The sequence below is a fragment of the Pelophylax lessonae genome (assembly GCF_965119305.1).
Source record: "Pelophylax lessonae genome assembly, chromosome: 1".
NCBI lineage: Eukaryota > Metazoa > Chordata > Amphibia > Anura > Ranidae > Pelophylax > Pelophylax lessonae.
This window is the reverse complement of record NC_138768.1, coordinates 50,154,048-50,181,194: the sequence shown is the minus strand read 5'-3', so window position 1 is coordinate 50,181,194 and position 27,147 is coordinate 50,154,048. Positions and strand designations below refer to the sequence as shown.

The window sequence follows — 27,147 nt, the reverse complement described above, 5'->3', positions numbered from 1 at the left end:
GCCATGACAATAGCCATTGTGGACATGGAGGGGTTTCTGTATTGAAAGCATACACAAAAAGTTGGAGACAAATTTCCTCCTTCATGAAGTAGGGATTATGGTGGCAGCAACGGTCACAAGTCCTGAATGGTCAAGAAGACTCATGCATTGTTTCATTGCCTCAGATTCCAGTGGTCACATGATTTTTCTTTTGAGCTCCAATAATTCACTGGTATATCGAAATGGAGAATCTGGGCAACACAAACTATTACAGACCATTCCCTCCTTAGATACTTTGATAAACATGGAGCTGTTGCCTTGCCCATAATCCTGTGTCACTCATAACCCAACGTCATCACAGAGTTTGTGAGTTATAGTCACATGTCTTTTTGTGCATAAATATAAAGATGCTAAACAAGCGAATCTTACCATTTCTTTTTTTCATTACTGTAAACATGGAATTTATGATGCCCTACTAAGTCGGCTAACTAATCTCTTAAGAACAACTATCTCCAGCCAGACATGAGGCCTTAATGTTCAAGTACAGTTTACATTGTATTAGGTAAATGGCACCTGGCTTTACATACAAATGCACTTCAGAATGCACAATATTAGGCCAAAAGTGTGTGGACATCCTCATTCCTCCAAATGATTGCATTCATGTGTTTTGATTGTAGGGTACTGGTATACAAATAGATTTTAGACAACTATGTGCTTCTAACGCTTTGTGAAAGGCCTTTTCTTGTTCCATCACGCCTGTGCCACATGCACAAATCCAACTCCATAAAGACATGATTTAATGTGAAGGAACTTCAGAGGTCTGTACAACGTCCTGACCTCAGACCTATTAAACACCTTTGGGATGGATTGAAAACGTAATTAAGGCAGGTCTTCTCATTCAGCATTAGTAACTGATCCTAAAAATACTCTTTTGGTTGAATTGGCAATTGCTATAGACACTCTCCAAAATCTTGTAAAAAACCTTCCTAGAAGAGTGGAGGATGCTATGAAGGCAAGCCAACAGCCTATTGTTTTAAAAAAAGGTTTTGGAATGGGAAGTCCAACATGCTCATATAGGTGTGAAGGTCGGATGTCCACAAGCTTTTATCCACACAACTTATGTCCTGACTAAGGTGGTAATGCACAGTTGCATGAACTTCGTGTGCTCTGTCCTTTCTGTCATGTCAAGTATATTGATCAAATGGGAACTGGCCAAACACAAATCAAGATGCCATCTGCTTTGTAGACATGATTAAACATGCACTTGGCAAAAGCTGAAAAGTGTCGCCACCATTAAAGTAGAACTATAGGCAAAACTTTTTTTTTTTCATTTTGGATAGAGTAAAGGGGGGGGTCTTAACCCCTGTTGATTTATTTTTCTGCTATAAGTGCACCATTGGGGAAATGTTCCTTCATGTACTGTCCCATAGCCAAAACAGGAAGTGAGAGCAAATCCCAGCAAACTGTTGAGTATGTTTTTTCATCTTAAGGCCCCTTTCACATGATCAGACCGATCAGGTCTGCTTGTCCATTTTTCAGGCGGACCTGATCGTGCCACCCATTCTTCCCTATGGGGAGGCGGATGTCAACTGACACCTACCTGGCATGCGATCCGACAAGATCCGCTGGAAAAAAAAGACGATGGCGATACTTTCGTCATCCGTCCAGTGGGCCGGGTCGGGTGAAAACGGACAGGCTTTTCGTTTTCATCCGATCTCCCCATATAGGAGAGCAGGACTCTGACAGGTCTGTCTCTGCACAGTGAGCGGAGGTTGATCTGTCATCTGCCTGTAGGGATTAACGGAGTGATCTCCACTGAGCTAGCGGAGTCTGTCCAAACAAATCCCCTCTGTGAAAAAGGGGCCTAAGGTCTGGTACTTAAAATGGACAGGCTTTTTGTTTTCATCCGATCTCCCCATATAGGAGAGCAGGACTCTGACAGGTCTGTCTCTGCACAGTGAGCAGAGGTGGATCTGTCATCTGCCTGTAGGGATTAACGGAGTGATCTCCACTGAGCTAGCGGAGTCTGTCCAAACGAATCCCCTCGGTCTAAAAGGGGCCTAAGGCCTGGTACTTAAAGTCCAGTAAAAGTGGACACACGCTTTAGATGCCAATGCACCCCTTACTCCTCTATATAGCAATGTGAAGGATCAGGACTTGTTCAGAGGGAGGGTTAACAATTTGGAAAATTTCCCTATGTAATACCAAGCACCTCTGACCACTATAGAAGGTTGTCGCTCGAGAAGAGTGTACAAACAGACTGATCATCTCAAGAAAGTCACAAATTCAAGGGCATGGCTTGCTTTTACCAATGCATTTATGACCAACTCTCCTTTGTTGTATATAGCACCCATTGTGATGTTAGGACAAAAGAAAAATTTTAAAAATGCACCTTTCTCTTAATAATTCCTCCAATTTAGAAGTCAATCGGGTGACCAAAGCCGAATCACTGAAGTGTGGTAGAACTAGAACAATTACAGAGCAAAGATAACTTTGATTCCAACTGGAAGGAAGATGGTCACGATGTAGATGATGTTCCTTAGGGTAGAGGTCTGCTTTAAACCCTTATCAGCCCCGATATGGCAAATATTGGGGAATTATTACCAGATCACACCTTGACTGAACAGAAGAGGTCAGAGCTACTGGAAATAAATGCATATATGCACACCATGCTTCACAATAGACTCTCTATGAAAATAAATAAAATGTATATATACAAACCACCACTTACCATGATTATAAGAAACAACAATATTTATGATAAAATGCAGTACCTTAACTTAATTGGGATAAAGGCAAAAAAAAAAGGAAAATCTAATATCGTTTGGGAAACTGGTATGTACAGTTTGCTCACGTGAAAAATATTTCCATTTATCAAGATCAACAGATGGACCTAGGTAGTTCATGAGATGACAGTCACTTGATCTGGAGACTCACCAGCTCTAGGGACAATTTTAGGTGGAAAGGGGCAGGAGGAGACTAGCGATCAGAGAAGGCAATGAGATAAAGAACATCTGTGAAGTCAGGAGAATGGATTAAAAGAGGTCCGGCCAACTAGAATTCAAGCTACTTCTGATACATAAACCTGACACATCAGTGGTGTCATCTTGCCAGGGCAGACAGAGTCTAGGAAAAAGATGGCTACCACAGTTGTTGGCAACTTATGGGAAGCAATATATAAAGGAACTAATTGTTACTACTAAAAGTTCACAAAATTGAGATTTACATTTTGCTCTTTCAGGGAAAGTAACAGCTTCTCTTAAAAGCCCATTTGCCTGCTGGCACTTCCAAGTAAAAAAGCCAAGTGTAAAGTCAGACATATCTGGAGGGTGTCTGCCCTACAACAGTGCCTGGTCCTGCCAGCTAGCCGCTCAGTTCCCAATCACTGCTTCATGGGAGGAAGAAAGAAGGGTAACATACTCTTTCATACCCAGAAGTACTGAGTATTGTAAATAGATTCACCTGGCATAAGGTTCAGCAGGGAGGATAAGTATCTGCAACAAAGGGTGAAGGCTATCAGGTCAACATTTCCCTAGAAGGGCCACCGATGACAATATCCGACAGATTTCAACCCTTCTGTTTGCTACCGTAAGCTAATTAAAACATTTTGGCTGGAGCTGGGCTTTAGGGCAGCCATATAGGGATTGACCAAATTTTGATCCATATATGGGCAGGCTGGTTGTACATGTCGATCTATCCAGCCTGTTGGGTTTTTCTTGAACGTACAGTTCTGCCGGCAGCAATAAATATCGTATTCTGATGGCAGGAAAGGCTTCCTGCCATCCGAAATACAATAACGCAGCGGGAGTGATTCCCTCATCCACCTCAAATGTGTGGATGGGGGGGGGGGGGATCAGATCTTTTTTTTTTTATATTCAACTCACTGGTTCTACAAAAAAAAAAAAAAGAATAATGTATGGCCAGCCTTATTCTTCAATGTCAGATATGGATGTACTAATTCTTTACAGGGAGCCTGCCCATAGAAATTTGACAGTTAATACTGCAGACTTTGAAAAAGATTCACTCTCCAAAGTTGATATCCTTGCTTTACTACCTAGTGATTGATTGGCTTGGAGTTTGATCTTTTGGGGCTCCACTGGCTGTATGCTCGTTCCATGTTAGTCATTTAGTAGGAGAGTGAGGCAAGGATGAAAATAGCAGTCTTAGGGCCTGCACTTTAAAAGAAAAACAAATCAGCTTAATTTTCCTATTCTCCCATGTTGTTCAAAGGCCTGGAACCAGAAACTTAGACTGTTCAGGGAAAAACAACAGGTTGGTCAGATGTAAAGCCAAGTGTTGAAAAACCAACAGGGTATAGTAAAGGCATATAGAACAATTTCCACTCTTTACTGTTTTTTCTAATGATTTTAGGTATTCACATTACCATACCTGGAGAGTTCTTTTTCTATTCACGCATGGAAGACAGTAGGTGAAGACAGTTCATCACCTACAGATAGAGACACTAAACAAGATCCTCCTCTGGCACTAGAGGACGTTTCAGGCTCCATAGATGTAGGCTGTGTGATGTAAGCTGAATACAGAAAGACTTGCAGGCATTCTATGGGGGATTTACTAAAACTGGAGGACACAGAGTATGGTGCATCTGTGCATAGAAACCAATTAGCTTTTAGGTTTTAGCCCTTGTTCACACTGAGCGCGGCTTTGAAATCGTGCTGTTCATCTGAACTCGCATCATTTCAAAGCCGCATTTCAGTTCGACTTCGGGGGCGACTTGAAAGACATCTTTGCAGGTTCATGCACAGATGTCTATTGAAGTCGGCCCCGAAGTCGCCAAAAGTAGTGCAGGAACTACTTTTGGAAATTGGGAAGCTCCGATTGCCAGCAATAGGCTGCGCTTTGACCTGTCAAATCGTGCCAATGTGAATGGGGGCTTATTGTCAAAGCTTAATTGAACAAGCTTAAGTTAAAGGCTGATTGCTTACTATGCACAGCTGAACCAGATTCTTGGTGCACCAGTTTTAGTAAGTCTCCTCATGTGTCAGTATTGCTCTTCCATTAAGGAAGCGCACATAGAAAGGTGACAATACCATTGTAGGCCAGTGCTTGAGTATTGTCACCCTAAAAAAATCTTAAGGGGCAACAAGCAAAAAAAAAAATTATTTCTACATTTTAGGTCTTCATGTAACTGTACACCCCCCCCCCCCCCCCCATCTCAGTCTATAACTAAACTTTTCTTTGCTCCTAAACCGCTCTGTTGAACACTGGGAGTCAAAGAAATCACAGAATATTTGAAGGTATGAAGGAGCATGTGACTCATCCCAAGTAGGATCAATCAGCGATGTAACCTATATCTTTTGCTGAAGAGGGCAAAGTTAATTGAATTTGTTGCTTTGCCTATCGGCATAGTAAATGTTCACTTTCATGTCATAGAAGGTTATGATGCCCTAGCTTGATAATGGATTCAATGGACCCTCTGAAAGGCAAATTCTGCATTAATGTTCGCCACATGGCTGGAAATATTTTGTATCTGTATCTTGATTGAAGAGAACTTATAAAAAAAGCTAGATTTACTTCCATTTGGAAGGTAGGGAATATTACTGACATGCAAGCCCATTCATTTCACAGCTTTATTAACCCAAAGTAAACAGATATGTTTAAAATATTCCCCCTTCCGCTGAAATAAAAATATATTTATCTCCAACAACCATCAATTATAATAAGGGAAAACAAATGAAACGGGTAGGTTGGTTGAGATGTAAGCGCCCCTGATGGAAGCATTATAAACAGTCACACACTGCGTACAACCTTAGGACATAACTCCACAAGCCTGGAGGCCATCAGAGGTTTCCACACATTATAGAGAATTGGTGGGGGAGAGCAGAGCAGTGAAAGTCAATGGCTCTCTCTCCATTAGCCAAGCCATCCGATAAAGAGCTATGTCTCTATTTTCAGCAAAACTGATCAACCAGAATCCATGGTGAAGAGCTGAATGTTCTGGGGGTTCCAGTACAGGCCGACCCCAGAATTATATACTAAGGACCAGACGTAGGGGATGAAAAACTCCTCTGGCTGCTCTTCTTCCACGTATTTGAACTTCAGCTCAGGAAATTTCTGTGGAAAAACAAGACTGGTTAGTGTGGAATTCAGGAAAATGGAAAACAAAAATTAGGTTAGTTACCTGGTAACTCTACTTCCAGGTCAGAATGGAGAACAAGCCTACCTGGCATGAGCTGTCCTGGAATATGACTTGGAAAAACAGTTTCAGTTAAGTGGTGATGTAGAGAACCAGCATATGTGCTAGAATAATCTGTCATGACTCTACCTGGTTCAACAAAATATGCCAACTGTCAGTCACACTAATCTCATAGACAACTATAAAGCTGACCATACACGGACTGAAGGAATAAAACTGAACCAATTCTCCCATCCACACACATTTAGGGTGTATGCAGGAATCCTGCCCACTGTGTCAATGTATTATGACAGTCCAGTAAGCTGGACTCCTCCCCAGTCAGAATACAATTATCAGAGCTGCAGCCAAAAGTTTGACTAGATTGCCAAAAGATTGACCAACTTTTTCCAGCAAGCCCGTTTGTGAACAGTTGATTGGTAGATCGACTGCTTTCGAAAAGGACCGGCCACAGAAGTACTGAAAATTAAACAGTCCCTGCTAAATCAGCCACATTTTGATCCATCTATTGCCATCTTAAGGCTAGCCATACGTATGGCAATTTGACTGAGCGATCAAGCTCTTGATTCCATTTTTGTTGAAATAATGAAAGCAATCAAAAATGAAATATAAGTTACCGTGATTGAACGTGGCAGGAAAAATCTGATTTCTTTCTACATGTTTTCTGTAGTTTTCCCCCCACTTCACAATTTTTCTTCTTAATTGAAGCTGTCAATTTGTTGCTCACTACAGAGGTCAATCAAGGCTTATTTTAAACCTTGTTTATTACTTAGACGGAAAAAAAAAAAAAAAGGTAAGTGCTGCTCCCAAGTCCTTTACCAGCTCACATCCTCGGCTGTTGAGTGCTTACACCGGACAGTGATCATTCCAGCTCCAAAGCAAAGTCCACAAATGATAAAAGGACCAGCTGCAAACCAAATTATTCAGTATAGAAAAAGTTTATTACACTGGACAGGTACAAAACGAAGCCTGGCTTCGTTTATCTGTGAAGGTTCTCGTATATTCAGGTCATGGTATACCTAGTAGTTGTTAGTCACATTAAGAGCCGGTTCACATAGGTGCGACCCGACTTGCCGGGGCGACCTGTGAAGTCGCGGTGCGCAGCTCGCACCACGACCTCGGAGCGGCATGCACGGACTTCATATCATTGAAGTCAATGCAGGTCGCTCCAGGTCGCCCCAAAGTAGCTCAGGACCCTTTTTCTAAGTCGGAGCGACTATTAGAACGGGTCCTGTGCTAATCTATGGCAGGCGACCCGCGGCGACTTGTCAGGCGGCCAGGTCGCCTGACAAGTCGCCCCAGTGTGAACCGGCTCTAAATGTGACTTGTTCTGTATTGTTGAAATGTTTGAAGCTTCTCCAAGCCACTTCTTTGGTTAGAAGTATCAGGAAGATTCCCTAGTATTTACATCCACACAGGCAGCTCCTAGTTACATAGTTGGTAAGGTTAAATAAAGACTCCAGTCTATCTAGTTCAACCTGTATGTGTATGTCTCTACCACTTTCCATATCCCTGTATTATATGTTCAGTAAGATGCCCATCTTAAAGTTTTTTTTTAAATTAGTGACACTTCCCACTGAAACCAAGGATTGTGGAAGAGAGTTTCACATCCTTACTGCTCTAACAGTAAAAAAAACCCTCTACACAATTCAAGGCTGAACGTCTTCTCATCCAACCTTATTGCGTGACCATGTGTCTTCTTGAGTGACTTGAGACTGAATAGTTTCTTCCCAAGACACCTTAATCCAAACACCATGCAATGCATCAAGGCAGACATTGGTTGTCATTTTAACATCTCTACCCCAACAATTTTATAACAATTCACACCTTCAGCCATGTCTATCGGATTATCACCAATGCAGAACCCCTGACAACAAGGATGGGATTATGTAACTAGAAAAAGGTGGTTCCACAATTTTCACACCTCCCATCCTGTTCTTGGATAATCAACATCAGCTTTGACACATTCAGTGGTGTTTGGATTAAGAGATCAGTGCTGCCTTCATGTAAATGCTGGGGTATGTCCCTTGCGCTCATTAGAATGGAGAAAAAAAAAATTGGGTATGCTATTAAACGTCTTAACCTAGTCCAATCAGAGAACCCTTTACATTTATACAAGAAAATGCAAAGCATTTCAGAATGCAGCAGGCCAGCCACTCAGCACGGGAACTGGAAGCAAGTGGAGATTCACTGGGGTAGCAATATCCACTTCGGGGATTTCGAGCTTCCAGGGACATCAGCCAGGTATGGCATTTGGAAAGTTACGTTGGTCCATGCAGGACCAATGTCACTATGTATAAAATATCCATACCGGAATTCTTCTTTAATTTAACCTTCTCTACATTTACATGCTAACTAAGCCATCATGCAAAAGTGACATGGGTTGGGAAAAAATAGAACACAGTGAGAGATGCTGAAGGTGAAATGACAGTTGTAAGCACCCCTAGCATTGTTGTTTTTTTTTTTATTGATCGCAACCTCTGTAGCTGTCACTTTTTCTGGGCAGTATGGTCTGCATACAAATGTAGTGAAATATATTATAAAGGCATGCGATATCAGAAAGAAATCCACTGACAATATTTTTGGTTACACTTTAAGTGCATTCCCAGGTGAAAGGTCATAAGCTGTTCCTCCTTTGTGTGTTTGTTATAGCTTTGCAGCAGCACCCAAGGGATACGATTATGTGAACCCTAAAGCTGGCCATTGATTAATCCAAATTCTTGGGTTCAGTGGGGAGGATTCATCCATTCACCTCGTTTGTTTGGATGGAGGAATCATCTGACCAGCATTAGTGCATCTAAAGCCAAAAATTGTTTCCAGTTTTGAATAGGGCAGGGTTTAAAATTTCAAATCCTGAGCTACTTAAGTGTTACTCACCACCAGTTGCCCTACCCAACCCCTACCCTGCCCCTAATTCCGCCCCTTAACATACCCTCAAATTTTCTCATGAAATTACACCAGTGCCCATCAGCGCAGCCTCACCAGTGCCCATCAATGCAGCCTGATCAGTGCCCATCAATCCAGCCTCACCAGTGCCCATTATTGCAGCCTCACCAGTGCCCATCAATGCAGCCTGATCAGTGCCCATCAATCCAGCCTCACCAGTGCCCATTATTGCAGCCTCACCAGTGCCCATTATTGCAGCCTCACCAGTGCACAGGGGATCACAGGGATGAGAACCGGCTGGATCACACAGAGTGGGGATCTCTCGCTGTGACACAGCTTAGATTTGAATTGCCCGGCGGCCGTAGTCAAATGTAGTCCCGCATCCTGGACCGGCTCCTATGATAGACATCACACTGCTTCAGTTTCCCGGCATTGGACCAATGTGCTGTCTATCATCGGAGCCAGTCCAGGAAGCAGGACGTTTTTTAACTGCAGCGGCCAGACAATTCAAATCCAAGCTGTGCCACAGCGGGAAATCCCCACTCTGTGTGATCCGGCCAGCTTTCTTCTTCCTCTCCTCTCTCTTCCCCAGTTTCCTGGTTGATCACTGGGCGAACGGCTCCCATTCCAAGGCAGCTCCATACTCGCCCTCAAATTTTTTCCACTTGGCAAATGCGAGCAGGCATTGAAATTTTGAGGGCTGGTATAGGGAAAGGGTTAGAACCTGTCAGGTTTTTATTACTGTTGCTCTCTGCATGCCCTTGTGACCATTGTTACCAGTACAGAAAATTATATCAAGGGGCGTATACAAACACGCCTGTGAGGTGGACAACGCCCTGGCCCCAGATGATTGGCTCGTAAAGCTGACAGCTGTGGATTTGGATTCTAGTATGAACACGCCCAAGCTTATCACTGGTTGTCACCAGAAGAGAAGGCGAGTGGAAATCTTCCAATGTGGACACCTGTTCCGATGACAACTGGTAAAGATGGGGTTTTCTCCCACTTTATAGAGATTTCCAGTTGTTTCTCCTGGACAGGAGAAGTGAAATCTCACCAATGGGGGGAAAAAAAAACTATACTCGATCCTAAATATATAAAATATATATGGACTTTAACCAGAGGCAAAATATTATGTGAATCTAAAGCCTCAAGGTTTTTTACCCTAATGCAGTGACCAGAGGCAAAATACTATGTAGTTCTAAAGCTTCATTCTATGCATTAAGGTAAAAACACCTGTGTCAGAGACTCGCCCCCTCACCCCTTTTATACTTACCTGAACCCCATCGCGATCCAGCACTGTGCATGAGAGCTGCTGCTCTCCTGGGTTTATCACTTCTCTTTGGGCAGACTGAGAGCAGCGGGAGCCAACGGCTCCCGCTCCTATCAATCAACTCCACTAACGAGGAAATGCTGTCTGTGTCAATGGACTCCGCAGCGGGGTTTGGGAGTAGGGTTGCCACCTCATCCCTTTAAAACTGAACACATATTACACGGTTTCTGTGACTCATTTAATACAGATAAGGCACTAAGTGAGTTTAATTACCACCTTAATTAGCCTGTGTAATAATGTGGCAACCCTACTTGGGAGCGAGCCCGCACAAGTGCCCCCATAGTAATCGGTTTCCTATTGGAAGCACCAGCAAGAGAGGAGGAGCCAGAAGCACCAGTCGGGGATCCAAGAAGAGGATCGGACCGCTCTATGCAATTCTATTGCATAGAGCAGGTAAGTATAGACATGTTTGTTATTTTAAAAAAAATAGTTTTTCCTTTACAACCACTTTCATTGTAAAACACAGTTCTGGTCTGCATTATTTGGTTTCAATGGGCCAGTAGTATCATGATAAGTTCACCTTAAATGGACAGAGGAGGTCTTCTTCAGTATAAGGCAGGTGTGTGTATCTGAAGTTCAATCACCTTGGCTCATCTCATCTAGTCTACAGATCACAGGCTTACATTTTCTACTTCTGATAAGAGAAAATTGTCCTTACATTCAGAAACAATGGATGAAAGCCTTTGAATTCTATAGAGCCGACAGTGCTTGCAGAAAAAAGGAAAAAAACAGCATTGTGTAATGTTAAAAGCCATTCAGTGAACAGGAGAGAGCTTGGAGGACTGGTTAATGTGTGATGATTGCTAATAGGTCCCAGCTATAGCTGTTCACCACCTACACTACAAACACTGGTAAGTAATTCAATACGCCGATCATGAAAATTCCCAGTGTAGACAATGGCGCTATCATAGCCGCGTTGAGTGATGCGTCTCTGTAGAATATTGTATTGTCAGTGAGAGCCAACCATTCATAATGTGACAATGGCTCTTCCTTGGGAATCAATCATAATGCAGCCCCTCCTTGCTTCTCCACAGCAAAGAATTACCAACATTCATATGTTCTATAAACTCGGCAAAGATCTTAAAGAGACCCGGTCACCAACTTTAGGAACTCCAGCAAGCTTTAAACTTTCTGAAGAAAACACCGTCTTTGCTGCACTGAAATTCTAAGCAGTGTTGGAAAATGAGAGAGAGATATCATTTTGCCCCTGTGCAAATCATTAGTAAGACCTCATCTAGAATATGCAGTTCCGTTTTGGGCACCAGTTCTCAAAAAGGATATTGGGGAACTGGAGAAAGTGCAGAGAAGAGCAACCAAACTGATAAGAGGCATGGAGGAGCTCAGCTATGAGAAAAGATTAGAGGAACTGAATTTATTCTCTCTTGAGAAGAGGAGATTAAGGGGGGATATGATCAACATGTATAAATACATAAGGGGTTCATATAGTGAACTTGGTGTTGAGGTATTCACTTTAAGGTCATCACAAAGGACAAGGGGGCACTCTTTACATCTAGAAGAAAATAGATTTTGTCTCCAAATACGGAAAGGTTTCTTTGCAGTAAGAGCTGTAAAAATGTGGAATAAGCTCCCTTCAGAGGTGGTTCTGGCCAGCTCAGTAGATTGCTTAAAAAAAAAGGCCTGGATTCTTTCCTGTGTGTACATAATACAAATGGGTACTAATATTTATAGGTAAAGTTGATCCAGAGAATATCCGATTGCCTCTCGGGGGGGGGGGGGGGGGGCTCAGGAAGGAATTTTTTTTCCCTGCTGTAGCAAATTGGATCATGCTTTGCTGGGGTTTTTCACCTTCCTCTGGATCAACTGCGGGTATAGGATTGTGTATATGGGATTGTATGGTTGTGTTTTCTTTACTTTTTTTGTTTTTATTGGTTGAGCCGGATGGACTTGTGTCTTTTTTAAGCCTCACTAGCTATGTTGTCAGCCCTCCAAGAGCACTACCCAGCTCAACAACAAAACACATAAGATAGGACCCCATTCACACATGCCATTGGGGCTGTTAGCGATTACATGCCAGAGAATAAGCAAAGGTTTCCAGCAATTGGCATGGCAGGCAGCAGCCCTATGGAAAGCCAAAGAAGGCTGACAGTTCCTGTAAGTTAATTACAGCAGCTCACATGTAATTGCTTACCTGCGAATGATAAACCCTGAATGCAATTGCTCCTTGAGCGACCGTGATTGGCTGCGGGAACTGTCAGCTTCCTGTTGCTTTCAAATGGGCTGAATTGCTGGGAACCTCTGCTAGGTCTCCCGCATGTAATCAAGAACAGTCCCAGTCTGCTGTCCAGTAAAGGAAAACTCCAGCAGGGTGTACAACATCGCTTGGAATTTCAATGCAGCAGAAGCAGCGAACCACATGAAGGTAGGCCCCCACTGGATTTCAGGTCTACAGGTATTTTTCTGTACTTTTATTGGTTTTAAGAGATAAAACATGGGGAAATGCGTGTATGGCTGAGCATTTTTTTTTTACATTTTGCCCAGACATACCTTTCAAGAAAAACTATTTATATTACTTTTTCATTTCTTTTTTTATTTTTCTGAAGCTCATCTAACCCAAAAAGGATGCCACTGTCTACAGCAGAAAGAACAAAGTGGTTATTTTGTGTCAGACTGACAGGGCTGCTTGGAAGCCTTTGATAATGGCCAGCGACATTGATGAAGTAGAGCTAAGAGTTTTGGTTACACAGTCCTAGTGATGTGGACACGGCCCCGGCCAAGTATTAAGCTCACCTCATGCACGCTGTCAAACAGTAAAAGGTAATAGCGTTTGATCACAGGCAGATTGGAAGAAGCAGTTCTAGAATGAAAGGCTCTTTTAACCCAGTGCCAATCCACTAAGCCCAGGATCTGTAACCTGCAGCTATAAAACCTCACAAGTCTCGGCCAGCAGTTTGAAGTGGTTGGTGAGTGAAGGGCAGCAGTGTCCATCTTCTGTGTGTATAGTATGACAAGAGAGGCGTAGGGTGCATGACTTGAGGAACGGCATCATAATGGAGACACACGGGAGCTAACTCATTAACAAACTGACACTGAATGCTAGCACAGGTGCATTTAAAGGGATATGATGGTGTATTACCAGTGAGTGCACATTTCCATTATTACTGTAACATATCTGAAATACATTTTTGGAAGGACTCCCATTTTTTAAAAGATTGCCGTTTCACAAATGCAAAGATTTGTAAGAGCTCCCACTTGTGGCCACATCTGTGTCTACTTAGGTCTGTCCAACAGAAGATCATTACGTAGGACAGTAGTAGTATAAATATGAATGATTGCTTTGGACAAGCTTGTATGTTTAGGCACTAAGCAGACGTGGTGCCGGACCCATTTTAGGAATACTATAGTCATAGTTGGGAAAATTAGTGTTGGACAACCTTTTTTAACCCTTAGATTGGTCAACCTAGGAGTGTCTGCAAAGATCGCACAGCACAAACGTTCCAAAAAGTTATGCCTCTCTTGTTGGCATTACATCTGCAGCTTTTCCCTCATCATACTCTTATGCCCTTCCATGTTCCACAAAACAAATCCTAAAACCCATCTCTGAACAAAACAAAACCCCTCACCCATTCACCATCTTTTATAAAACAAACCTCCTGAAACTTTTTTTGCTAACCTAACTCCATTGTTCATGTCCAGGGCTAGTGCCACCTATAGGAGTGATAGTGGTCACCTCTTCATCATACTGTACAGTCTTCTGGATCCCGAGAGCACCCTGTGGCTGGACAGCCAATTAAAACCGTTCACATCAGCAGGCAGTGAAGTCGACACCTGAAAAAATGACTCCTCCTCCTTTACAGAGATCAAAAGAGAGGTCTTGGAATCTACTGCATCATATATGACTGCATCACATGACCCCATTTTTAGGCAAGTAAAGGGGAACGTTTAGATTAGGATATTTTATAAGGATTTTTTAAATATGTAAAATAACCATTATTTGGTAAGAAATCGTAAGGGGAGTGCAAAATACCTGTAGTTCAGCTTTACAATAAACTTTGGCAATGGTAACAGTCTTCCCACTGGTTATGCCTCGTACACACGCAACGATTGTTGGCCGTGAATTTTCGGCCAACGTCCGATCAGCCGATTTTCGGCTTGTTAGTATGATGCTTCCAACAACCGACTGCGACTTTTCGGCCGAACAAAATCTGGTGTGCATGCTATAAAATTTTTGTTGGCTGTCAACAGAACGGCCGATTTTCCGTCAGTCAGTACAGATTTCGGTAGACAAACATCAGATGAGCAAGACTGGGCATGCTCAGAGAAGAAAAAACACACGGAAAGTTAACCATCACATGACATCACTTCTAAAGTTGGTTGTTGGCCGAGAAAATTAGTGTGCAGTCTAGAGCACATTTCAACCAACACAACAACACTGGACAAAAGACGGCCGATCGGTCGCCAACAATTGTTGCGTGTGTACGAGGCATTAGACTGCAGATGCCATGCATGAGGTCAATGTAAATATGCAAATGCATTGTGTACTTTCCCAGAAGCCTCTTCCATTACTTATACGGAGTGAGACCAATTGCACATACTGCACCAATTGCATAAATCACAATGATTTTGTCTGCTATTTGTTCTCATTACCACTTGGTCAACCTATATGTTGTAAGTGGGACGGCATCGTTGGAAGAAGAGGAAGCAGAGCACTCAAAAGGTTCATGTTAAACTGGAGCTAAAACTGGTGGGGGTCCCGATCCCCCAGTGAACGCTTTGCACTCTCTTGTTGTTCCACAATCATCAGCTCTACCTTTGTGGAAGCTCCCCTTCTGCCAGTGTCCTCCTCCTTCGTTGATAGTGCGGTCTGTGATAATTCAACTCCCATGCATGCACAATAGAGCTGCACCATCCTTGCCCTAGAACAGGGGTCTCCAAACTATGACCCCTCCAGTTGTTCAGGAACTATATCATGCCTAGTAATATCTTTGAATGTCAGAGTTTTACAATGCCTTATGGGACGTGTAGTTCCGCAACAGCTGGAGGGCCGTCGTTTGGAGATCCCTGCCCTAGACTCCACTCTTCAGCATCTGACAAGTTTCAGGAGTCTACACTGCGCTGTAAGGAGTGGCACAAAAAAAGTAGCAAAAAGCTTTTTTTCGCCCAATACAAAGAACAAAAAAAAGAAAAAATGAAAACGGATGGGAAAGCAAAGTTTTGCTTTTCTTTGAAAAGTTACACTGTAAGATGGAGACTGTTTTTTAATTTTAGTTTTGCCTGGAGTTCTACTTTAACCAGTCACAGAACTTGTAACTCACGTGTCTCTGTAATGAAACAGGATGTTTTTCCGTAGTACTTCTGGCATTCAATGTATACCTATGCCGAAAAAGGCAATGCAATTCAAGGTACATTTTACAATGCTAATTCCAAACATGTACCTTGCTAAAAACAACATATTGGGGGTAATTTACTAAACCTGGTGCAGGCAGTATTCTGATGCAGCTGTGCTTAGTAACCAGCTTCCAGGTTTTATTGTCAAAGCTTAATTGAACAAGCTGAAGTTAGAAGCTAATTGGCTACTATGCACAAATGCACCAGATTCTGAGTGCTCTAGTTTGAGTGAGTGTCTGTTCACACTATGCGTTGCAGGAACCGCATGCAAATTTGAACAGGTAGTGCACAGAATTCCTGTTCAAATCACATGCAAATCTTCTGCAGTGTCATCGCACTGAATCCGCACCAAAATCATGCAGGACCCTTTTTTGGCCGTACCAGAATTGGATCGCATGGGTCTAAACACCCATGGGATCTGATTCTACAAATCGCACTACGTTTTGCAAACCGATTTTGGGGCGTTAACTTAAAATACAAACCTGCAGCGATTCGCAATGGGTGCGGTGCAGAATCCACACAGAATTTGCAGCGCACTAGTGTGAACCTGTGCCTAAATCCCCTCCTAGTTTCTGCAGAAAGAGAGGTCTCAGCCCTCCTGCTGCAATCTTTCTAGTGTTTCAATATTGAAGATAAAATCTAGCTACAACAGCGAGAGTCATAGCCAAGGCATATGGGTGCCGCTGGGAACTAAAGTGATGAAATCTCCCTGCTGATTAAAGTAGGTGCTTGATTCAGCTCTTACGCCACTAGCCAAAACTACAATGTTAGCTCTTGGTCAACAGACCCTTATAGGTGGAACAATTTACTTTAAATTTGGCAAGGTTTAGAAAACTGGTCCCTATGGCTGTCTGCATCCCCACTGGGGTCATCTGCCTTTATTTCCTGTCACAGTGGTATGGCAGGAAATAAGTGGAAATCCCACCTTTCATAATTGTAACTGGAAAAACAGTCACCATTGGAAGATTCCCTCTTGCTGCACTATCTCCCCCCAATGGGAACACAAGGGTTCTAAACCTTTCCTCTTCCATTTAATATTTCCCTTTAAAGCACAACTGAACTTTAGTCTAAATGAGCAAAATGCATTCCTTGAATTCCTATAAAATTTATACTGTACCAGAGGCAAAATGTCCTCATTATAGAGAGCAGCGGAGGAAAACGAGACCATTTAAATCAGAGAGTGGTAAATTTCACATTCTCCATGTTCTTTCAAAATGTTCTACTTTGCATTTGTGAACATCCATGCGATTCAATTCTGCAAATCTCACTGCGTTTGCAAACTGATTTCGGGGTGTTGGTAAATTAACCACTTTCCGACCGTAATATAGTAGAATGACAGGCGCGAAGTGGTTGTCCCATCCTAGCCGGGCGCCATACGACACCCAGCAGGATAGGCTGCTCAGCGCGCCCCCGGGGGGAGCACAGAGCGGCGATCGGTGGTGCGGTGTGTCACTCTGACACACCGCATCTCCGATCCCAGTAAAGAGCTTATGACGTAGGTTCTTTACCATGTGACCAACTGTGTCCAATCACAGCTGGTCACATAGTAAATAGGAAGTGCCGTTGCTCAGCCTTCCTCAGTTCGCACCTAACAGGCGTGAGTAGAGGAGAGCCGAACCGCGGCTCTCCTGACGGGGGGGTCTGTGCCGGTAATAAGAGCATTGATTACCAGTGCAGACCCTTGGGGAATGCCACTAGAACCACCAGGGATTGCCCACCAATGGCCACCAGGGATGCCCACCCATGGCCACCAGGGATGCCCACCAGGGATGCCCACCCATGGCCACCAGGGATGCCCACCCATGGCCACCAGGGATGCCAATCAGCGCTCAGGGAGTGTGTTAGTGCCCTCCTCATTACTGCCATCTAGCAGTGCCACCCATCATTGCCATCTATCAGTGCCGCCCATCATTGCCACCTATCAGTGCCCATCAGTGCTGCATATTAGTGCCTCCACATCAGTGCGGCCTCATCAGTGCGGCCTCATCAGTGCGGCCTCATCAGTGCGGCCTCATCAGTGCAGGAAAAAACGTATTTATTTACAAAATTTTATAACAAACAAAAAAAAACCTTTTTTTTTTTCAAATTTTTCGGTCTTTTTTTTTTTATTTGTTTAGCAAAAAAGAAAAAACCTTGCGGTGATCAAATACCACCATAAGAAAGCTCTATTTGTGGGAAAAAAATTACATAAAAAATTTGGTTTAGGTACAGTGTTGCATGACCGCGCAATTGTCATTCAAAATGCAACAACGCTAAAAGCTGAAAATTGGCCTGGGCAGGAAGGGGGTGTAACTGTCCTGTATGAAAGTGGTTAACATACACACTCGCAGCGATTTGCATGAACGGGGGCGATTTGAATGCAGTTTGGAATCCGCAAAGAATTTGCAGTGCACCAGTGTGAACCGGGCCTAAATCCCCCCACCCTAGTGTTTTCTGCAGAAAGAGAAGTTTCAGCCCTCCTGCAAGCTTTCAAGTGTTTCATTAATGAAGATAAAATCTAGCCACAACAGCAAGAATCATAGCAGCTGGGTGGCGCTGGGAACTCAAGTGATGAAATCTCTCTACTGCGTGAAGTAGGTGCTTGATTCAGCTCTTACGCCACTAGCCAAAACTACAATGTCAGCTCTTGGTCAACAGACCCTTATAAGTGCAACTATTTCCTTAAAATTTTCAAGGTTTGGAAAATCAGTCCCTATGGCTGTCTGTGTCCCCGCTGGGGTCATCTTCCTTCCTTTCCTGTCCCAGTGGTATGACAGGAAATGAGTAGAAATCCCACCTTTCATATTTGTAACTGGAATAATGGTCACCATAGGAAGATTCTCTCTCACCTCTTGCTGCAGTATCTCCCCCCAATGGGAACAAACAAGGGTTCTAAACCTTCCTTGCTACATTTATTTTTTTCACTTTAAAGCCCAACTAAACTTTATTCTAAATGAGCTAAATATAATTCTTGAATTCCAATAAAATTTATACACTGTACCAGAGGCAAAACTTCCTCATTATAGAGAGTAGCGGAGGAAAATAAAATGTTCTTTGAAAATGTTCCACTTCGCATTTGGCCTTTTAAGCTTAAATTAGCCAAATACATTTCAGGTGCATTAAAACAAATGCTGTGGTAATTATTAAGCCTCGTACACACTTTGGCCGGGAATTTTCGTCCGACGACCAATCCGTCGATTTTCGGCTTGTTAGTATGATGCTTCCGACAACTGACTCCGACTTTTCGGCCGAAAAAAATCTTGTGTGCAGGCTATAAAATTTTTGTCCTCCGTCAAAACACGTCCGTTTTTCGTGCAGTCAGTACAGATTGACAGGGAAAAATCTTATGAGCAAGACTGGGCATGCTCAGAGAAGAAAGAACACAAAGAAAGCAAACCAACACATGACATCACTTCTGAAGTAGAATTTTCTTGTGCGGGAAAATTCGTGTGCAGTCTAGGCACATTCCAACCAACAAAACACCACTCTGGACAAAAGATGGACGACCGGTCGGCGGAAATTCGTTGCGTGTGTACTAGGCTTTACAGTTCGTTTTCTTTAGAAAGCAGCCACAGCTTGAGTAGTAAAAAGCCTGTCCCCTTCCAGAAGCTGCACAGAATGCCATTTGCTTCAGTGGTCCCTGTGAAGAGGTCTGACATGTCCCCGCAGAGTCAGGGCCTTCCAATCAGCAGGGAGAATTAACTTTGGGGATTGCAGTGCTATAGGTCTGACAAGGCAAAGGGGTGTTTTGGACCTCTGCAAAGAGAGCACTGTTTGCACACAGATTGCTGCATGCTGGCAGGGAATAGGCTTTACTACTCTAAGACCTGGCACACCTTTTGTTTTCGATGTATCTGGAGTGTATTTAGCTAAATAAAACGTACATTTTAATTGGGCTTTAACACATGGAGAAGGGGCTTTATCTGGAAAGACCCCCCTGCTGGCCAAGCGTGAAGTGGAGCATTTAGAAAGAACATAGAAAACGTGAAACAGCTTTAACACAAAATGTACCACTCTCGGATTCAAGTGGTCTTGTTTTCGCCCGCTACTCTTTATAGTGAGGAAGTTTTGCCTCTGGTAAGTGTATAAACTTTATAGGAAGCCAGCTTTGATGACTCCGCTCGCCTCTTCCAGTTGGATCTGTGTTCTCTTTTGTAACTCAGAGACGATAAAATGAAAAACAACGCAACATTGACTGGCAGAGCAGAACATTGCGTGAGCTAAAAGCAGAAGGATAAGTCAGCGGTTTGGACAGAGGTACAAAAAAACGAGACGCTCCAAATGCTTCTCAGACTGTCTGCAGTTCCAACCACGTGACTTTATCAAAAAGCCACAGGAAGTCCTTGGAACAGATGTAAGGCTAAAGCGGCGAGAACGAACCTACCGCAAGCAGAATAAGCGGGCTTAGTGCTAGCTTTGCTTTCACTGAGTTGCTATATCAGAATAGCAGATGCAGACTTCAAGCTGCTTTCCAAGCTCCCGAGCCCGATCGTCAATATGCTAATAACACAATTACTTTTTCCGGGCGTTGTGGGGGGTCGTGGAAGCCGTGCCGAGGCTAGAGAACGGGGTACATCTGCACAGCGTTATACATAGCTCATCCTCTAATATAATAAAACCTGTTCAGTGCCAAAGGATTGCGCACACGAAGAGAAGAGTAGAGCCGTGGAAGGCTCAGAGGGGTTTAAGTGAAACCTCAGATTACAAGAGTGCATATTTTCTCTATTACTGTCCTGCGTCTGGCTCCACAGCACCAACGCACCATGACTGTCCTCTCTTTCCGTTTCATTTCTCTTTCGGCTCTGTCTCATGCCTGAATCATGCTGAAAACAACGAGTCACAAGCCGTTCAGGGCACCGCCAAACCAGCGGCTCATTGGAAGGGACACAAATATGCCAAATAGGAAAAGTGGATCCTGGGTAAATGGCAGTGAAAGGGAAACAATAGTCACAGTTGAAACAAATATGATTACCACCCCCCCAATCCTTAGGGAACCAAAGGGTCATCCCACCATCCAATACACACTACTGTCATTGCAAGCATTTGCAGGCCTCACCATTACTTTTGTAACTTTGCTAACACAATAATGTTCTAAATCTTTAGTCTTTATTGGTCAGCTAGAAAGTGGAGAGCCCCCCTGCAAAGGTATGTCCCAAGATGTGGAAAAAGTAAAGCACTGTGAATATTTTCTGTATGCAAGTTATCAATAGTTATAATAGAAAAAGCTCAATAGTTGTTCCTGACCAAAAGGAAGGAAAGGGAAAAAGGTTCCTGGAGGACCCTTTCTTCAGGGGGCTATACATTCATAGGTAAAAAAATGTGCATTTATTATTTTTTCTAATACGAGTCTGCAAAGCATAGCATCTGTGATTAGCAGATCGTGGGTGCAATGCAGGGTTCTTGTAGACGGTCAGTGTAAAGCTGGATACACACTATACAACTTTTGTTGTTTGATTTTCTTTAGATTTACCTTCAACTATGTAGTGCAAGGGCCTGACTGATTGCATACAAATTGAAAGTGTTTAGGTTTGACCTCATATTATGTGGTTTTGGTAAATCCAAAGGAAAAAATCTATAGAAAATTGTATAGTGTGTATCCAGCTTAAGGTGTCTGCTCTTACCTCCTACAGACAGGCAATTACACTCTGACAGGAAGACTCAATGAACTACCTAGAGTGATCAACAGCGCCCTGGTGGGTCATTACAACTATAAGCTGACAGTGGCAAAGGCTGTTGTGACTTGTAGTTTTTACATTCACAGAATACTGTGAACGAATAATATGGCCGTGCATGACGAAAGAAGAACCCCCCGCCCCCCCGCTCATGGTCAAAAAAGGAAATTGGGGGGGGGGGGTTTGGTTCAGAGGCTGCTGCATCTGTAACATGTTATAGGTTACTCCCTCGATATAGGTATAACATGTGACATGTTACAAAAGTTGAACATATCCTTAAACAACTCATTTTTTTAAATGCGTAGGGTTGAATTTTTTTTTCAAATGAACAAAATTATAACATTAAATGTGTTTTTTTTTTTTTATGGGAAACGACAATCTACTAGTGTATATAGTCAGCTTAATCCTGGTTTGCCAAACTTCACACTATAAACCATCAATACAGGAGGATTGCAAAAATTGCTTATTTCATAAAGTCACACACAACCATAAAACCAACACACTTCCCCACTAACCTGCTTAATTAGGGGAAAAAATGTTAAAATAGAATTCCGTGATAAAACAATCTTAAAAAAGCTCAATCCTCTCTCTCAACACCTATGCTGACTAACATGTGTAGGAAAGATGTAAATACTTACCTATCTTCAGGCCACTCCGATCCAGTCATGTGACCCGACTCCTGGTGTCAACCAGTGGCAGCTGCAGGGCAGAAGAGAGAGTGGCAACAATGGATGGGGCATAGTAAGCCCATCCAGAGTAAGCAGCACTTTAAATCTGTTGGAATGCTCCAAAAATGGCAAAAGGCTGCTACCATGTTCTAAGTAAAAAGGATCAGAAAGGTTATATAGATTCCGCCCCAAATGCAGAACCATGCCTATAGCTGTATTGTACAACAACCCAACCGAGAATCTAATGCACCTCTCCTGAGCCAATATCTGGTTTACATTACAGGTATCCCAGGAGGACTCAACCCAGTATAGGACGCTAACAATATTCACAGTGCAAAAAATGTGAATGTCATGCAACTAAATTTCCAATCAATACATAAATGCAACTAAATTTCCCATCAATACATATAGAGTTAGACACCTTCCTCTTCACAAGGACAGGCTGAACCTCAACTCTATGTAGCCCTAAAGCCAGCCATAGACAGATTGAAATCCGACTGGTTCAGCAGGAACTGGCCGAATTTTGATCCATGGCCAGGCAGGTTGTACTGAAGTCGATTTATCGATCGACTTCAGTAAAACCAGTCTGTCTGCTTTTTTTCTTTGAACGATCACTGCCACTGGCTATAACAGACAGCAGTGAAACCTCCCGCTGTCAGAATACATTAGCGGTGCAGGAGGGATTCCCCCATGCACACCGACTGTGTGGATGGGGGAATTGAGCGATTTTCTTTCCTGCAACCCGTTGTTGAAGGAAAGAAAATTGCATATTGTATGGCCTGCCTAAGACATGCTATCTAATTAAGGTTGTTTGGTTCCAAGTACAATTTCATACATTTAAGCCCTGAAGAAAGGAGATGTTTTCCCCTGAAATGTGTTGGCTTTTCTTGATTAATAAACTTTTTATAGTAATCATCAATCTACATTCTTACTATGCGCTGCTAACCCAATATTCAATGGGTAAACATATATTCCTTCATGAACTTTGCAAGTTTTGCAGCCCTGATATTCATTACTTAGGGCAGCCTTTCTTAACCTTTTTACCCCAGGGGAACCATTTGAAATAAATTGTCAGGCCTCAGGCAATCCCTGGTAAAATGGATTAAAAAGGGGCTAGTAGGAAGACTTCCATTGGTGGTCACTGGGAAAGATTTTTCCCGTTACAGTGATGGTCAGAATGCCACCCTTAAGGCCCGTACAAACGATAATTAAATCTGAAGGGAAATTTCGTCTGACGACCTATCTGCCGATTGCCGATTTCGGATTCGGATTGCCGATTGTTAATATGGTGCTTTCGACAGCCGACTCCGACTTTTCGGCCGAAAAAATCCTGATGTGCAGGCTATAAAATTTTTTATTGTCCCTCAACAAAACGTCCGATTTTCGTCTCATTAGTACAGTTCTCGACTGAAAAAAATCTTAAGAGCAAGACTAGGCATGCTCAGAGACGAAAGAACACATACAAAAAAATCTAACACATCACTTCTGAAGTAGAATTCTGTCGTACGGGAAAATTCGTATGAAAATAACCTGTTCACTTTCCACATCAAACTAGCATGCCACAAAATACGGACGACAGATCGTTTGATAATCTGATCGTGTGTACGGGGCTTTACAGACTAAAAAATATCTGCCAAGTGGCATTGGATCTGAAGATATGCAGGTACCAACAGATTGGAGGTTAATCAGTCACAGCTCAAGCAATCCCTAGCAACCTCTGGAGGTCGCTTTTTGTGAAGAACATCCCACTGCAACACATGGAAGAGGCAAGTCTGCAGACAAAAGCTGGGCACATTAGTCCAAATACAAGTCCCAAAATCTGGCTTTATATGATAAAAGAGAAAACCTATGATGACAGGGTGCATGTTTTTATATTTTGGGATAAAAATGCTTACACAACAACCATTATGCTCAGGTTAACCTACTTTTTTTGTAATTATAAGTTTTATTTCATCCATCAGCAGACCATACAGTTCAAAGTACCAAAGAGATAAGATACATATTGAAGCGGAATAGACTCATTCCAAAACTAAGCTACTCCAAAACAGTAAACGGCACATAATGAACAGGGAAATCATAGGCGAACGAAAAATAGAAATTACAAAAACAAACCCAGACACTGAGAAATAATCAAATCCCAATTAAGGGGACAGATGACTCAACCGTGCGATTTCCCTATGTAGATGTATGATCTAGGTATAAGCACCAATTATGTAAAATCCGGGAGGACCATTTTCCAAAACAAAAAGCATTAAAAGGGGGGAAAACGAACACAGAGAGGTCCTGTAAGGACTAGGTGGAGAGGACACCAATAAGAAGAAAGAGTCAAGAAGGGGAGGAAGAGGAGGGAAAAAAGGGGGTGGGGAAAGGAGAGAGGCTGGGGTTCACAAGACTAATTGTGGATCTGTAAAAAAGGGGAAGACTCGGCCAATCCTGACTCATTACATTGGGGTCTCAGGGAACTGTATCTACCAAGTACGCAGCATAGTCACGTGTGTAATGGAAGTCCTGCCAATAAAACCATGTTTTGCGAAATTGCTCATCTTTACGTTTCAGAGCAGCTGTTCCATATTCTTAATTTCGTTTATCAAAGCTATCCCTTGTCAAACCATCGGCAGTTTTTATACCTGTGTCTTGAAAGTGGGGTGGTATGTAGCAAAAATATCTCCAGATGAAATTCCAGTGTAATGGTGGCCAGTTTGTAAATCAGAGTATTTATGGCTTCCCAAAATGGATGTATAGAATGCGTGGGATGATCCCCTTTGATTAGGCTCCAAAAATTTGAGAAAAAAAAAAAAAAAAAGACCCTCATTCCAAGTCACCTTTGAGATGACACAGGGAATGTCGTCACCAAAGCCATATCCTCATCGACTTCCCATCAGAACTCGGCCCTGTACAGAAAGGGGACCTGTCCTCAGAATGACCTTTACATCCTCCAGTCTGTCTCCAAATAGCAGTTCCTTTTTTCTGGTATCTGTTTCCATATGGAGGATTTCAACATGATGGACAAGAAAATTACACAATTTAGTTTGTCAAGCTTGAGTCATCTCATCAAACGTCCAAGTCCCCATGCACACAGGACATTTTTTCATCTGCTTTTTAGGAGCGTTAGGATTTTTGTTTGCAGCCTAAAAACGCCCCTCCATGTTAATGTATGGCCTCATGCACACAAAGGCATTTAGAAGCTGTAAGTGGCATAGGTGTTTTCAAACTGCAAAAAAAAAAAAAAAAAAAACTCAGAGCCAGCACGTTTTGAGGGCCGGCATTACAGTTGTGAAAACGTCTGATGCTGCTAATGGTGGCTTAACGCTGGTTGCAGCATTGAAGCGTTTGTTACCCGAACATTGAAGCGTTTGTTCCCTTAAAGCATGTTATTCAGCACATTGCTTGTGCTGTGTAATTTGGCCCCCTGTATCACCTAAAAAAAACCTGGCTGATCCTGCCAGTTTCTATCCTCCCCTCTGTACTCTGACTACAGTGCATCATGGCTGCTGAGCACTGACACCGTGGTCAGTGTACGTGCCTCCGTCATCTGCATCCCTGCTCTCTGCTCTCCTGTGTCCTCCTCTCCTCCTGCTGAAATAACTGTTAATAGGTTATATAATTATCTTTATTTCCTAGGCCTGTGTGCCTCTGTCCATATGTTTTATATAAAAAAAAAAAAATGCTGTGAATACGTGATTGCAGTGTGCTGCTCAGCGATCACGTGACCGGCTGTCTCTCTCCCCCTCCTCTCTGACCAAGTGACGTCAGCAGGGGAATCTCAGCCCCGTCCCCTGTAGCTGTCAGACAGGGAGAGGAGAGAGCCGACCGGTCACGTGATTGCCGAGCAGCACACTGAAATCAGTTATTCACAGCAGCATTTTTTTTTATAAAACACAGAGGCACACAGGCTTAGGAAACAAAGAGGATTATAGAAAGTCATGCAAGTGGCTTAAACACTTTAAGCTGCGTCAAGCATTTTTTTTTGTCTGTTTTGGGGCAGAGGGGCTCTTCCAGAGGCAGAGAAGATCGGAGGCAGAAGCCCGGAGGGAGAAGTTTTGGAGGAAGATTTTTAATAAAGGACTTCACAAAACTGTCTCTTGTCTTTATTTACACTACAATGCCTTTTTCTTGGGGTGAATGGGTAGGGGTAAAATGTACCTCGTATTCATTCACATGGGGGGCCGGGATCTGGGGGCCCCTTTGGTAAAGGGGGCTTCCAGATTCCGATAAGCCTCCTGCCCGCAGACACCCACAGCCACTGCTCAGGGTTGTCTGGAAGAGGCCCTTGTCCCCATCAATATGGGAATAAGGCGCTTTGGGGTGGGGGGGCATAGAGCCCCCCTGTTCCAAAGTACCCACCCCCCCATGTTGAGGGCGTGTGACCTGGTATGGTCCAGGAGAGGGCGCTTGCTTGTCCCCTCCCCTTTCCTGACTTGCAAGGCTGCATGCTCGCATAAGGGTCTGGTATGGATTTTGGGGGGGACCCCACGCTGTTTTTTTTTTTGGCGTGGGGAGGGGGTTCCCCTCAAAATCCATACTAAACCGAAGGGTCTGGTATGGTCTTGGGGGGGGGGGGGGAACCTCACGCCATTTTTTATTTTCTATTTTGGTGTGGGGTTCCCTTTCAAGATCCATACCAGCCTCAAAGGGCCTGGTATGGATCTTGGTGGGGACCCCACACTATTTTGTTCGTAAATTTATGGAGTGAGGTTCCCCTTCAAGATCCTCAGAGCACAAGTCGCACCACAAGTCAGATCATCATGATCCGACTTCTATTTAAATCAATGGGCTGAAAGTTAGATCACTTAAGGTGGCTTTCATAGGGAACCACTGATTTTGAATAGAGGCAGAGTAACACGGCTAAAAGCTAATGCGGCTAAATGCGCATTAACACCAATGCAAAAAGCTACTAAAAGCACGTTTTTACAGCCGCTTTTTCCTGGCGTTGGTAGTAGCTTTACAGCTCGTTTTTCTAACTCCATGGCATGAGGACTAAAAAATTTTAGGTTAGAGCATACAGTGCCTCCGGAAAGTATTCACAGCGCTTCACTTTTTCCACATTTTTTTAAGTTACAGCCTTATTCCAAAATGGATTAAATTCATTATTTTCCTCAAAATTCTACAAACAATACCCCATAATGACAAAGTGAA

The 27,147-nt window shown here is 43.1% G+C and overlaps 1 protein-coding gene across 2 annotated transcripts in view; it reads right to left on the bottom strand.

Annotated features, from left to right (window-relative positions):
• Positions 1-5,553: 5,553 nt before the first annotated feature.
• DYM (dymeclin) overlaps positions 5,554-27,147 on the bottom strand; it is a 678,939-nt gene continuing 657,345 nt past the window's right edge. For both annotated transcript variants that reach the window (XM_082254562.1, XM_082254563.1), the window contains one exon: positions 5,554-6,051. In XM_082254562.1, coding sequence (XP_082110688.1) covers positions 5,902-6,051 — 150 coding nt within the window. In that variant the 3' untranslated portion in view covers positions 5,554-5,901. The remainder of the gene's footprint in view (positions 6,052-27,147) is intronic.